The 14067-nt window shown below is 32.7% G+C and overlaps 1 protein-coding gene across 3 annotated transcripts in view; it reads left to right on the forward strand.

Moving 5' to 3' along the window:
- Positions 1-730: 730 nt before the first annotated feature.
- The window catches only part of LOC140431189 (cyclic GMP-AMP synthase-like receptor), a 65323-nt gene continuing 51986 nt past the window's right edge, over positions 731-14067 (forward strand). For all 3 annotated transcript variants that reach the window (XM_072519108.1, XM_072519107.1, XM_072519109.1), the window contains exons 1-2: positions 731-821; positions 9007-9144. In XM_072519108.1, coding sequence (XP_072375209.1) covers positions 9022-9144 — 123 coding nt within the window. In that variant the 5' untranslated portion in view covers positions 731-821; positions 9007-9021. The remainder of the gene's footprint in view (positions 822-9006; positions 9145-14067) is intronic.

Consider the following 14067-nt stretch of genomic DNA (forward strand, 5'->3'; position numbering starts at 1 on the left):
ACCGTTTTTGAGAACTTGGATTCTTAAAAGTTGTCTGATTTCTTAAAAGTCGATCATTATATCTATAAAAGTATTACCGCTAAATTCACCAACAGGGCAACGTCGAACGTTCAAATTCTCTCCAGACTACAATGTTGCCAATATTCGAAAATTACTTAGAATATAAGTAATATATACAAAGTTCACGGTTGCTTTAATTCATTAGTGAAGAGTCCATGTAAATATTAGTACCTAGTTAATTAATTTATATATATATTTTTGAGAATAAGTTCATATTATTTTTTAAGAGTGTCGTTCGTTGACTAGCAATTGAATAATAACGAATAGAGAATAGAGAATATTTTTTAAATATAACCTTAGGAATTTTAGGAAATATGTCTGACAACCTTGATTTGAAAGGCGGTCTCTTTGATACCAGAATAAGACATGTTTATGTTGGAAAATTATTAGTGGATGTACTATACATTAAAATTCTCAACCGGCTAAAGACAGTCCTGCACATTTTGCTACAATGTCTCTGGGAAGTACTAACACATCCAATGATCCAATAACAAATACGCCAATACGTATTTTTAGAATACGCTGCGGTTGCATGTTGCATTACCACCCGCCGTCGCCGGTCGCCGTTCCGTTCGTACATCAAATTCAAATTATCTATTGGAAATTGGAACATTGGAAGTGGTTCCCTCTTATCGTTTGATTTTTTTATCCTATATAAGTGTGTAATAACTTTAGATTATTATATTAACGTCAGATCTTGATTGTTGCACATAATACAGACATATTCGATTGCCATTGTTTTTGTTTAAAGTGGATAATAGGTAAGTTTTAAATTATTTTAATATAATATAGGTACTTATTGCTTTCTTGTTCAATAAACATATTTCTTCTTGGAAAAGTTATTTCAATGTGTGGTATTAAAAAACTGTTTATAAACAAAGCTATAAATATTGGATGTTTTGATTATTGTAAAATTTTTTAAATACTATAAAGGTATTGATTGTTTAATGTTTATGAAAATATTAATCGATAAATTTTTGTTTTAAATAATTTTTGACGTAATACCGAAAGGGTTTTTATCAGTAATAAATAAAGACAACAGGTCAAAATGTTGCAAAATATATGTAGCAACAAAAAATATAACTGTGTTCATATGACTCGGCGATCAGTTAATACCTTCATTCAAAAACTCCCTATCAAATTTGTCATATCCCAAATAAAAATATAAACTTGATCTTGATTCAGACTTGCAACAAGTTTGATATCAAAAAAGAAGTTTGCCATGTCAACTGTGCACACTTGCAGCAAGTTTAAATCAAACTTACTAATAGTTGCAATGAGACAAACTTGCTGAAGTTTGTTTTTATAAAGAATATACAATGTTGATATACCAAACTTGCAGAAGATTTGTTTGACACAAGTAGTTGCAAAGTACACAGTTTTTTTATGACAAATTTGCCATATTTTTGTTACTACTGCTACATTAATAATCTGATAATATTCCTCCACAATGTTTTAAGGCTGATTATCCGTAAAACGTGAATTTTCACGTGACTTATTCGTGAACACAACCTGTAAAAAATAAATAAAATACAATTTTTATTCATAACTACTATATTTACTATATAAAGTATTTTCCACCTAAGAAGACCGCTTTGCAATTAAATGCTGGTAACTTTATTACTAGCGGACCATATAAGCGGCGATATATTTTACACTACCTTTATGAATAACATTTTACTGCTCTGTTGTTTCAATCAGCACTGCTCAACAAGTTATCGTTTTCTGGTTTTAATATTATATTGCAATAGTACGAGTACGGAATATTTATTTAAACAGTGAATAGCAAAATACATAATCAGCAAAAATCTTTTTAAAACATGCGAACAGTTTTTGCAACCACAATCAATGCAGCGTTTATGCTTGTTTAGCATTGGCTGTTAAATAATTTGTGTTCGATTGTTTCGTCTGTTGTACCACCCTCCACCTTTTTAGGGTATAGTAGTTGTATATAAGTACCTATTTTTTTTATAGTAGTGTAGTGAAGCGGTACTTTAAAGTAAAATGAATAATTTGGAAGAAAATAAAATACAGTCGAAACGTAGAGTGCTACCGTCAGAAGAACGGCGTTTAGTTCTGAATGTCGAAAGTTATTTCAATTTGGAAAAAAATAATACGGGTCCATTGACATCCGTTATGGCAGTTCAGAAAAGCACCTGATATTTTCTTCTTTTTTTTAAATTTAATTAAATAAGCAGAGCTCATCACAACAAAAGCTGCAGATGCAACAAGGAGATTTTCTGGTCGACCACTGTCACACCACAGACGGAACTGACGTCACATTACTAGCTACAATGTCTTCTGAGGTGAATTTGACAGGTGATTAATTCAGGAGCTTGGTTCTAAAAGGGCCAGTGTCAGTTTTAGACTGTTTGGGGTTATGTGCATTTTGGTCTTAGATTTCAAATAAACAATACTGTGTAAAAGTGGCTAATATCCAGATTGAGTATCAACAGACTTACAGCATTACTTTTGGCCAATGTTTATCTCTAAAGAACACTAAATTTTTAAAGCAATAGGACCAATGTAAACTTCAGCCGCAATGCTTGTAAAAACTTTTATTTCTATACAGGCCAATGTTGACATTGGCCCCTTCTTTAACCTTTTTTAACAGAACTTCCTTCGATTTGATTTGACATTGGTCCATGATTTCTAGGTTAGATTTCTGTGTGTACATTATTGTGACTGCAATAATAGTAATCTTTGTATTACAAAATCAACAGTGGCTCTGAGTGTGTGTTCTAAAATACAAAAAGTGATGGAGCAGTTATACCGTGGCAAGAAACTTGTTAACTTGTGTAAGTTAGACCAAAATACAATAAAGAGTAAACTGAGATCGAAATCTTCTGTGACGTATAAAGAAGCAGATGATATCTCCAAATGATTTAATATTTTTGATGGAAGTTCAAGTGATGAATTTCAACCTTATTATAGTGACCCTTCTGACTCAGATAATTCAGAACCTAGTAAAATACAAAAAGACAATCATATTACTGCAGAATTAGCAAATACGATGGATGCCTGGAATGAAACTTCTTATAGAAGAGGAGGAAAAAAGTTCTGGACGGAGAAAAAATTAGAAAAAGGTGACGTTTCCTTTTTCTAATTTCCAAATAATTGGGAAAAGAATAAAAGGAAGTGCTTAAAAACACTTGGAAAAGAATATGTTACAATTAAAGATAAAAAGGTTTCAGAGAAATCATTAAAAAGTCCATGTCAATGCAGAAAGAAATGTTTTGAGAAATTATCAAATGAAAAAAGGCAGAACATTCAACAACAGAAGCTCAAAATCAGTCACATCTAAGAAAGAGAGAATATAAAGCCTTACAAAGAATAAGAGGCCGTAATGAAACCAGTAAAAGAAAGTATACCAGACAATATTATTTAGATTGTAACTGACCAAGAATTGAAGTTTGCCAATTTATGTTTTTACCAACGTTAGATGTTAGATGTAACCTTAAAAAAAGTTCGGGTAATAGTTAACAAAAAACGTTCCTCAACATCAAATATTTGTTCAAGAAACGATCGTGGAAAACGTATGAACTATCCAAAAATAAAGAAAGAGGAGACAGATGTAATAAGGCAACAAATTCTTATGTTTCTTTCATTTCAAAGTCATAACTCTCGAGAGAAAACTGCAAAGAAATATTTGTCTCCCGATCTTTATATTTCAAAAATGTATAGGCTATATTGTGAGTATTGCCAAGACAACAACATAACACCTAGAAACGAATCACTGTACAGACAAATTTTCGTAGAAGAATTTAACTTGTGTTTAAAAAAAACCGTATAATGATACGTGTACTACTTGCGATAAGCTTTCATTACTCCTTAAATCTGTTACAGATGAAAATGAAAGAATCCACCTTGAAAGTGAAAAACTCGAAAATTAACAATTAGCAGAGTTCGCTTATGATCAGAAAAAGAAAGATAAACTGGCTTACAAACTTAATCCAAATTTGGTAGTTTCAGTTTTAACCTACAAAAATGTTTACCCACTCCCTACTTAAAAAGCAGCATTTAATTCTATAAAAGAAGATTGTGGACTCTGAACCTTACCATTTTTAAGACGCAAGGAACTACAAACTCGGCTAAATGCTGTCTACGGAAAGAAACTATAGCTCAAAGAGGCGGGCAAGAAATTCCTTTTTGTCTATATACCTACCTAAATAGTATTCCCTCTTATACCTATAGCGACTGCTGCCAAGGGCAAAATCGAAATATTTTATATCAGTTATGCTTCTTACCGTTATTGAACATTTCAAACACCAAGAAAGGGAGATTGATATTTATCACAAATTTCTTATCCTCGGACATACTCACATGGAAGCAGACACTATACATGCTGCAATAGAAAAAACTTAAAATTCTACTGCTGCAAGGATAGATATTCCTAGAGACTAGGCTAACTTAAAACCACCAATTTTTGTTCATGAGATGAAGCAAGAGGAATTTCTTTGTTTTAAATCACTATTATCTGGCAAATTTCAGCATGCAAAAACCAATAGTCAAGGACAACCAGTAGTGTGGTCTAAAATAAGGCTTATTTACTATTCAAGTGAAAATCTTGGCGTGATGAAATACAAAAACTCCTTTACCGACGATGAGAATGCATGACACGATGGACGAGCAATATTACACATTGGAGGCCAAGAGCAGACAAACGTAGTGTGTAGGAAGACCACCTACACGTTGGGCTGACGGCATCAGGCGTATCACCAAAAATTGGCAACAAAGAGCACAAAATCGCAAAGAATTGAGGAGTTTAAGGGAGGCCTATGTCCAGCAGTGGACGTGATAACTAAAGGCTGGATGATAATGATGCCACAAACTTCATCTTTAACTTAACAATATTGCAGTAATATTGTCGCAAACTTGCCTCGTCATATTTGACTCAACGATTTAGAATCAAACAAAAATCAAACTTGCTTTAACTCGGGCATATTTTGACAGATTCATAGCTGGAAACCTACAACACAAAAGTTAGTAGCTCACAGTATTAACAGCTTAAATAAACTTTTATTACAGACTTCTTTCACTGAAAAAAGAAGAATTATTATAAATAGTGAAAGTGTATACCAAACCCTTAAAATTTTGGGTAGTATATATTATAAAAATATATTTCAGTTGTTATAATTTAACATAACTATTTATTATATGGTGCAAATAAATAAATATTGATTGCCGGTAATTCGTAAAGTTCTATTTTATTTACTATTTAGTTTGTTTACTATTAATATTGGCTATGAGTACATGTGCTTGGTTGTATAGTAATTTCCAGCTACTTCTAGTCTGTCAAAAAGTAACTAACTTCGCAAAAAAATAATTACTAAATTCACTAGACAGTTCGGACTGGGAATAGCGAACCGACTAAAGTATAATTTCACTATTTCAGAGAGTGAGTCATCGTTTAAAGGCCCAGAAATGCGGAAAGCCGTTTGGAAATCCAGTGACGTACACTTACTTTTATTTTAACGTTAATTATATTTTATTTTTCAAATATTAATGTTCGAAATATGCCACAATATATTTATTTACAAGTTTTTACTGACGTTTCGATTTATATATCCAAAGACCGCTTACAAAGATATAAATGATAGTTATATTTATTTTATTTGTTTATTATTATATATTTTTATAATCTTATATTGTCTATTTTCTTTTTTTTTTCTATCTTTAAAAACGGAATAGAGATCGAAACGTCAATGGATTAAACATGTAAATAGATATATTGTGGCTTATGTCCAACGTTCTCCCTAAAAATACAGAATGCCACAAACAAGCAACTATAGAAAAATAAATATATCTGTCATTTGTATGTTTGAAAACGGTCTCTTTATAGAGATCGAAACGTCCGTAAATTAAACATTTGAATAAATATATTGTGGCTTATTCCCAACATTATTTCTAAAAATACAGAACGACAAGCGAAAAGCCATAGAAAATAAATAGTACTATCATTTGTATAATTGAAAACGATCTCTGGATATAGAGATCGAAACGTCAATAAATAAACATATGAATAAATATTTTGTGGCTCATTCCCTACATTCCCCTAAAAATACAGAATGCCACAAACAAAAAGCTATAAAAAAGAAGTAATTTTGCAGAAAGTTTACTGATACCAACCGGCTGTCGCGGAAGTTACGCTAAAACGTCTTTTGACGTGACCCGTCCTTAAAGAGTTACACAATGAAATTTTTTTAAAACAAATTTTAAGACAGTTTCCACACCACCCCAGAGGTATGTCTTGTGGCGCGATACTTTTTTTAAATGGGTGTTCGCCAAGAGCCATATTGTCTTATTAAATAAAATGAACAAAACACTTAAACAGTATAAAACAAAACAAAATAAAATCCTATAAAACAAAATAAAATTCTATAAAAACAAAATAAAAATAATGTTTGATGTGTTTAAACACAAACACTATACACACTTACTATGTTCTTCTCGTTTTTTTTTGTTTTTGGTTTTTTTTATGCTGATGTTCTTATTAAACTATTAGAAAATATTATTCGCTGTCTAAACCTGAAGATGCAGTGCTGCTATCGCTGTCATTATCTTCACCACCTGGTGTAATTATAATTGGCTCTAGTAAAACTTTGATATGAGTGTCAAGTTCCCACACACGATGTTCTTCTTTAATTATGTGGCCTAAACATTTAGCCCATTTCTCTGGAGTTACATGGAGGATTGCTTGAATCAAAAGTTTCTTAATTTCGTTTAATTTGAACGTTTTGTTCTTGCGGGCTACTTCTCCTTTCACTTGCTCACAGATAAGTTCAATGGGATTAAGTTCGCAATGATAAGGTGGTAGACGCAGAACTTTGACACTATAATCTTTTGCAGTTTCATCTACAGCATATTTAAGATATTCAATTTTCCTTAACCGTGCAATGTCAAGTAGCTAAATTTTGAGCATTGATTCTTCGTATGCCTTCGTGATCTCCTTTTCTGTAAGCCATTCTTGAATCCTCCCTTTAAATTTCTTTAATAATCACCTGTTTTTTTCGACTCAAATTGAAGAAAACCATCATCAAGAAACCCTGTATCACTTCCTATATGGGTGACGATTAAACGCCGTCTCTTTCCTGATGGAGCTTTTAATCCTGTATATCAGTCTTCTATAAATTCTTCGCGTTTACTTTTGACATTTAAATCTTGCCAAACTTTTCCAATTGTATGACCTTTTCCAACCTTGGTTAATCCAGGTTTCATCCAAATAACATATTTTGCGTCCAGTGCTGCGAATTTTGCGTATTTCTTCTAAATATTTTCTTCTCCGCACAATAATTTTATTTTTTTCTAATAGCATACTTTTTCTGTTGAGTTTTACATATCGAAAGTTCATTTCACGCATGGTCCTGGTTAAGACTCTACGAGATATCTTGGGTAAGGAGTCATCGTTTTCGAGCTCTTGAGAAATATTTTTCAGTGTTGGAATTTCACTCCGAAAATAAAATGAATGAATTTTTCGACGTATAATATTCCTTGTCTCGTCATCCAAAACAATGCTTTTCCTACCTCTAGTTTTACCTTTTTCTTGCTTTTTATTTTCCGATGTATTTTTAAGTACACGATAAATACAGCTAACGGATACTTTTGTTAAACTGCTACAAATGTCGACCGCTTGGCTAACATTTAATTCCATTTTTCTGCCGATAATTCCTTCATAGACGTTTCGTATTATTACCTTCTCTTCGGACGTTAACATTTTCCGTCTCTTTTGCGGCATTTCATTTTTGGAATCAACATCAGAATTTTGCAGTCTTCTCTTGGAACAACTCGTTTTTTCGTCCAACTCCAATAAAACTCAAACCAAATAATCACAGAATATAACTAAAAATTTACTATAAAACGACAAACTATAACACTCGTATTATCAATAACACGTTTTATCAATAACACAAACTTATCGCATAAAATACCCTACCCTCAGAAACGCCAATGTAATGAACTATTGTTGATGGGCACTCGCTTGACAAAAACTAGTTTTACGGGTTTCTGTGGATCTGAATTGAAACGGAGTTCCGTCGCTAATTCCAAAGTTGCCAAACGATTGAAAAATATTGTTTTAAAATATCGATTTTTATTTTATAAATTTAAATATGTAACGAAACGGAACATATAAATAAAATTTATTTCATTACAATTTTGTGCTTAATTTTTACTATTGAAAAAATCAGGTTTTTTTGTATTTTTATGACAGTAATAATCGCTGCGTGGAAGAATACAGGTTTTGTATGACCATAATTACTACTTGTGAACAAGAATTGGCTACACTGTACGACAATTTCTGGTCAAGTCTACTATAGAGAAGCACAAATAAATATACTACTTTATATATTCTGTAGTTTCTTATGAAGAAACGCAAATTGCAATCGAGGCAGTTTTCGAGGGCCGCTGTGTACATTTAAATTTGAGGATATTCGGCGTTTAAACTATGATATCACTCTTCTAAATTGAGGGTTTCTACTATATATAAATAGGTGATGCTTTGTAGCATCTTATTTGACAGTTGACTACTGGGCCTCGATCTTGCAGGCAAAATAGCCACGCTTTTGAGTTGAAATTCTGAGAGAGATATTTCACCCTCAGATTGATATCGAATTCTCATCTTTATGTGCTTAAGCATTCAATTGTAGATGATGTGTCTCTGACCTTGTATAAATTCATTAATGTTGGTCTCTACCAACTCTATTCTTTGGAAAATAGACAATTCTTTTGATTTTGTATAATAAAGGATGCATATTGGGGATGATTCATATATTGAAAGAAGAATTAAATTAGAAATACATATTATTTATTATTTCCTATGTTATCATTTACACAACTCATAGCTTACAACAAGGTCAACTGAGTTCATTGATATATTTAGATTTTGTAATACATAATATCACATAATAATGTACTTAAAACTAATATTTGGATCGTTTTTCTTTATAGATCAAGGTGTAAAACATGGTAGATGTCGAGGAAAAAAAGAAATACAAAGTGCTGGAAAACGTGCTTAATCATATAAATCAAAAGTACATTTCGTTTCCTGAAGATATTAGGAAGAGAAATAATGAAATTCTTAAGCAGGTATTATTTTACAGTATACATATATTTTTATATTTCTTACACACGATTGGTATCATACTGATTGGTAATAACGATCGATAATAGTAAAGTCCGCATTACATTTACAAGTACTCGGATCCGAGTTACTCTACTCGGAGTGCAACTCGGAAGTATAAACGTCTACTCGGAGCCTCTTGTCACTCGGATCCGAGCTCGAATTGAAGTTGAACGCAAACCGAGTAGCAGTACGAGTTCCTGTCAGTTCCTGTACGAGTGAGCGTCAAAGTAGTGGAAATTCAAAATTAAAAATGGCGGAACTAAGATTTTCTGCAGATCAAATGGATCAATTTATCGATCTTTACCGTTCTTTTGAATGTTTATGGAATGTGAAACTGAAGGACTATCGGGACATTATCAAAAGAAATAAGGCGTACGAGACTATTACGGATATCATGACCATTACCACTTCTTCTTCTTCCTATGCCGTCCCTATTAACGGAGGTTGGCGACCACATTTTTAAAGGCTTCTCTATCTTATGCAACGTGGAATAATTCGTCTACAGTCATGTTTGTCCAGTCTCGAATATTTCGCAGCCATGACTTCCTCTTTCTACCTATTCCCTTTTTGCCATCGACTCTACCCTGCATGATGACCTGCAGAAGACTATATTTATTATTTCTTAGTATGTGTCCAAGGTATGCAGTCTTGCGTACTTTCATCGTTCTCATTACCACTTACCACATTTATTTTTCTCCTTTAAAATGTTTAATAACACTAATGCAACAGCAGCTCGTTTCTTTCTTGATGGCGCCATTTTTAAATTCTCTTTGAAACAACTCTGATCGCTCGGATTTAATGTAAACGATCGCAGTTCTACTCGTAACTCAAATCCGAGCTACTTGGATCCGAGTACTCGTAAATGTAAAGTCCGCATAACTATTGGCAATATTAGTTTGAACGATTATACACCAAGTAGTGATTTTGTCTGTCACCATGTGACGGGGAATCCAATTAATTGCCATTTACAGTCATACCACTCACTTTTTCCTGGCTTCCTCCTATTTAAGGCTAGGACGGTAACAAAATGATATTTTAGTCTGTTGTACAACTTTCATAATAAATAAGTCACTTTTGGAGAATCGCTCAACTTTTGCGTAAAGTCCTCTTATGAAACTTGAAACAAATCTTGTGTATTATATTTTTTACCGATCACCAAATTCGCAGCCAATATTTTAGGATCAGCAAACTTTAAAAAAAATATTAAAAATTAAAGTTTTAAAATAATAAACTTTGCAAAATTGCATGCAAGGGTCGGACTTTTTACCCCCAGATAAATATTGTCCTATCTGACTGATAGTTATCTAGAGGATAGACATTTATTAATAGATACCCGTCTTTTATCGTCAAATTATGTTGCGGTTATTTATTTGTAAGATAAACGTAAAAATCATTCCGGAACACACCAACATTTAATTAATTGTCAAATAAATCACACTAATGTTTTAATATCTCTTTTAATTATACAATTTGTGATGGCAGGAATAAATTAAATTATGTAAGAAAAATTAATAAACGAATAAAAAAATAATACATGCATAGTGATGATTCTTCTGGAGGTTTCTCCATAACACTAAAATATTAAATAAGGTTAGCTCAAACAGCTTTAACTTCAGAAAGTTTAATAATGTCTTCATTTAGCAGTTCATCTTCAAAATTGTCTTCATTTTGATCTCTTGCTAGGTTATAGAATGTTGCTGTAGATTAGAACGGTTGAATCTATTCAACTTCAATTTCAACTTCCAATGAAAGTGGCTGTACACCAAAGTGATTTAGTACATACACCTTCTCTTCTATACAAAAAAGTTCTGTTACATATCTGGTTTTAATATGGAATTAATTTTAGAAATTTTCTTCATGGATTGTTTAGTGTACTCCTTAAAAATGGCTTCATTGTATAATCATAATCTCCAAGTACCAACCCACTTCTATTATTATATCTCCATTTAAACTTCTTTTCAAGAATACAGAATTATTTATACCTATATATTTTTCATTTTGGAATCATATACTGCTATTTTTTAATCCAGCGTTTCTTAACCTTTTTTAGTCCCCGGACACATAGAAAATCAAGCACAATTTCAAGGACCCCATTAACACGTTCCCTGCCATGTTGGTCTGATGGGACCATCGCTGATGTTGCTTCAATAGGTCACGTTGGTCCAATGGGACCAACGCAAGTTTTGCATTAACGGGCCATGTTGGCCCAACATGGCCTATTGGGCCCTATATGGGACCAACATTTATTCCCATATGTACCGAGCCGTTGGTGTTTATTTAGTATTAAATAACCATGGGAACGGACCAACGAGGCCTACAAGCTTTGTGCTGTATACAGAATTTGTGTAATTTATGGAATATGAAAAATGTGGTCCCATATAAGTCAAAAACGTTATTTACAACCTTGGGATAATATTTATTGATGCAAACATGTTTTTCGACAACAGCAAAATCAAATAATGTAAAACAACCAATAGAAAAAGTTATTTAAGTTATATGTAATTCATTAAAGCAACTTATACACAGAAAAGGTTCCTTGTCACAGCTTTTGCAAAAGGTGTCTACCTTTTTAGTTTTGTTCATAGCGTACTGACGGCCGTGTTGCTCACTATTTTTTTTTGTAGCAGCTCTTGCAAATCTTCCTTCGTTCATGTTTACTTCCGTCTGCCTTTTGTTCAAGCTGATGGTGATTATTTGACACTCTTCTTGGTGCTGTGGTGGTTTCATTATAAGTAACTAGATGTTTCACTATTTGTTTTTTAAAATCTGTCACCGACATGTTATTTGTTACAAGCTTATATATTAAAAAATAATTTATAACTGCTGTAGTTAATAATAATTCAAACCCCACTTTTTTAAATCATTTTACGCTTTTCCTAAGAGGGTTGGAATTCGCTCCCATTTGGTCAGATAAGTCTACTGCCGCTTTGTCTTTATTGTAATCTATTACCACCTTGGGTTTCAGTTTAGTTTGTCGATTACAAGATACTTCGACCATTTCATTGCCGTGTTTAGTAGAAAGCATGTAAATATTTATTTTGTCTTTCCAGTTCGTAATGGTCACTCCATCATTTTTCATAGAAGCAATCTGGCCTTTATTTAATTTTGCAGCTACTACTTCTTGGGGTAAATATTTTCGATTTTTTCGAACAGTTCCTATCAGGTGTGTATCGACGGACATTTTTTTTGCTAGCGGTAAACTTGTATACGAATTGTCGGTTATCAGCGTTCTTACTTGATGTACTAAATCCTCCATAAGATACAGTACAACGCTTTCTGGAGTGACGTTAGAACTATTTTCTTTCCCTGCATATACTTTGAAATTGTAAGTATACCCAGATCCAGAACATACTTTAAAAATTTTTACACCATATTTGTGTCTTTTTGATTTAATGTACTGTTTAAACCCCAAGCATCCCCTAAAGCGTAATAGGGTTTCATCGATGCAGACATATTCTTCCGGCACGTATAAAGACTTAAAATTTGCAGTCAGAATGTCGACAAGTGGCTTTAACTTATACAGTTTATCACTTGTATCTGCCAATAAATTATCATTAAAGTGAAAAATCCTTAACAGCATCTCGAATCGATTTCTAGACATTACATTCTTTGCAAAATTATTATGGAACAATTTATCGTTACTCCAATAGTCTGCGATTTTCGGCATTTTCACTAAACCCATCCAGGAAACCAGTCCTAAAAATTTTCTAATTTCAATATTTGTCGTTGGAATCCAGTCATATAAGCGAGAGCTTGGTGTTGCGTCTGCAGCCAGTACAGACTGAGTTGCATATATATATATATATTTTTTTGGTTACAAATCAGACTAATTACTCTGTCATCGACCACAGCATCAAATAAGTCTCCAGGCGTACCATTTGCCAACATTACAGCTACTTCATCATTTACTCCTGACGGAATAGAAAAAGGTGCTATTAGTTTATAATTACCTACTACTGGACCCCAATTTGGTTCTATATTCGGTACTGGATCTTCACTACGTTGTGGATCTAAGTTCGGTTCTGGATCGAGTATTGAATTTAAGTTCGGCCCTGGAACGATATTACCTTGAAGATTACGATAAGTTGTTCTGGATCATGCATTGAATTCAAGTTCGGTCCTGGATTGATATTATCGTGAACATGACGAGTAGGTTGTGAATCTAATTTTATTTTTTTTTCTCAGTAAAATCTTTCGTACATTTTCCACCGTTTCTTCTGAATCTGACGAATCTGATTCTTTTTCTGAACTACACAGGTACTCACTATCAGAACATTCGAATGGTTCATCATCGTCATCGAAAAGTTCTCCAAAATTGATTGGACCAACACATTTGTTATATGGTGGCTCATAGGCGCACTTAAAAAAATGATTGGTTGGCTCACGGAGGCATTGATTTAGAAAATATAGTCGGCAGCGAACGTGTTAATAAAAAACACAATTACATTAGGACAATCTATTGAAGTACTGAAAAAATTATCAATTTTATGAAAATAAAAAACATTATATTAATGTGAAGATTGGTGGTGTTTTCTTACTACTAAATTTGGTATATTTGGGTTGATATTTTTACTTAGTTGTAATCTTAAATCGAATTCCAATTGTAGTCTGTTTCTGCACTTGTTTTTGATATATACAAGAGCAGAGAATCCCTTCTCACAAAGGTATGTAGATGAGAAAAGCAGTAAAGGTTTCAGTGCTTCTTCTGATAATTCTTTATAAACTGTTTTTAAATTCACACAAAAACTTGATAAGGAAGATTCTTTAAAATTAGGTTTTAAAGCTGAATCATATGATATTTCTATTAATTGATTTTCCTGTATCGTTGTCAAGCCGATGATATCGGAAACATCTGCGTTGAAAGGATCTGCTATCCAGTTTTTATT

Source organism: Diabrotica undecimpunctata, unplaced genomic scaffold (genome assembly GCF_040954645.1).
Source record: "Diabrotica undecimpunctata isolate CICGRU unplaced genomic scaffold, icDiaUnde3 ctg00000593.1, whole genome shotgun sequence".
NCBI classification, from domain to species: Eukaryota; Metazoa; Arthropoda; class Insecta; order Coleoptera; family Chrysomelidae; genus Diabrotica; species Diabrotica undecimpunctata.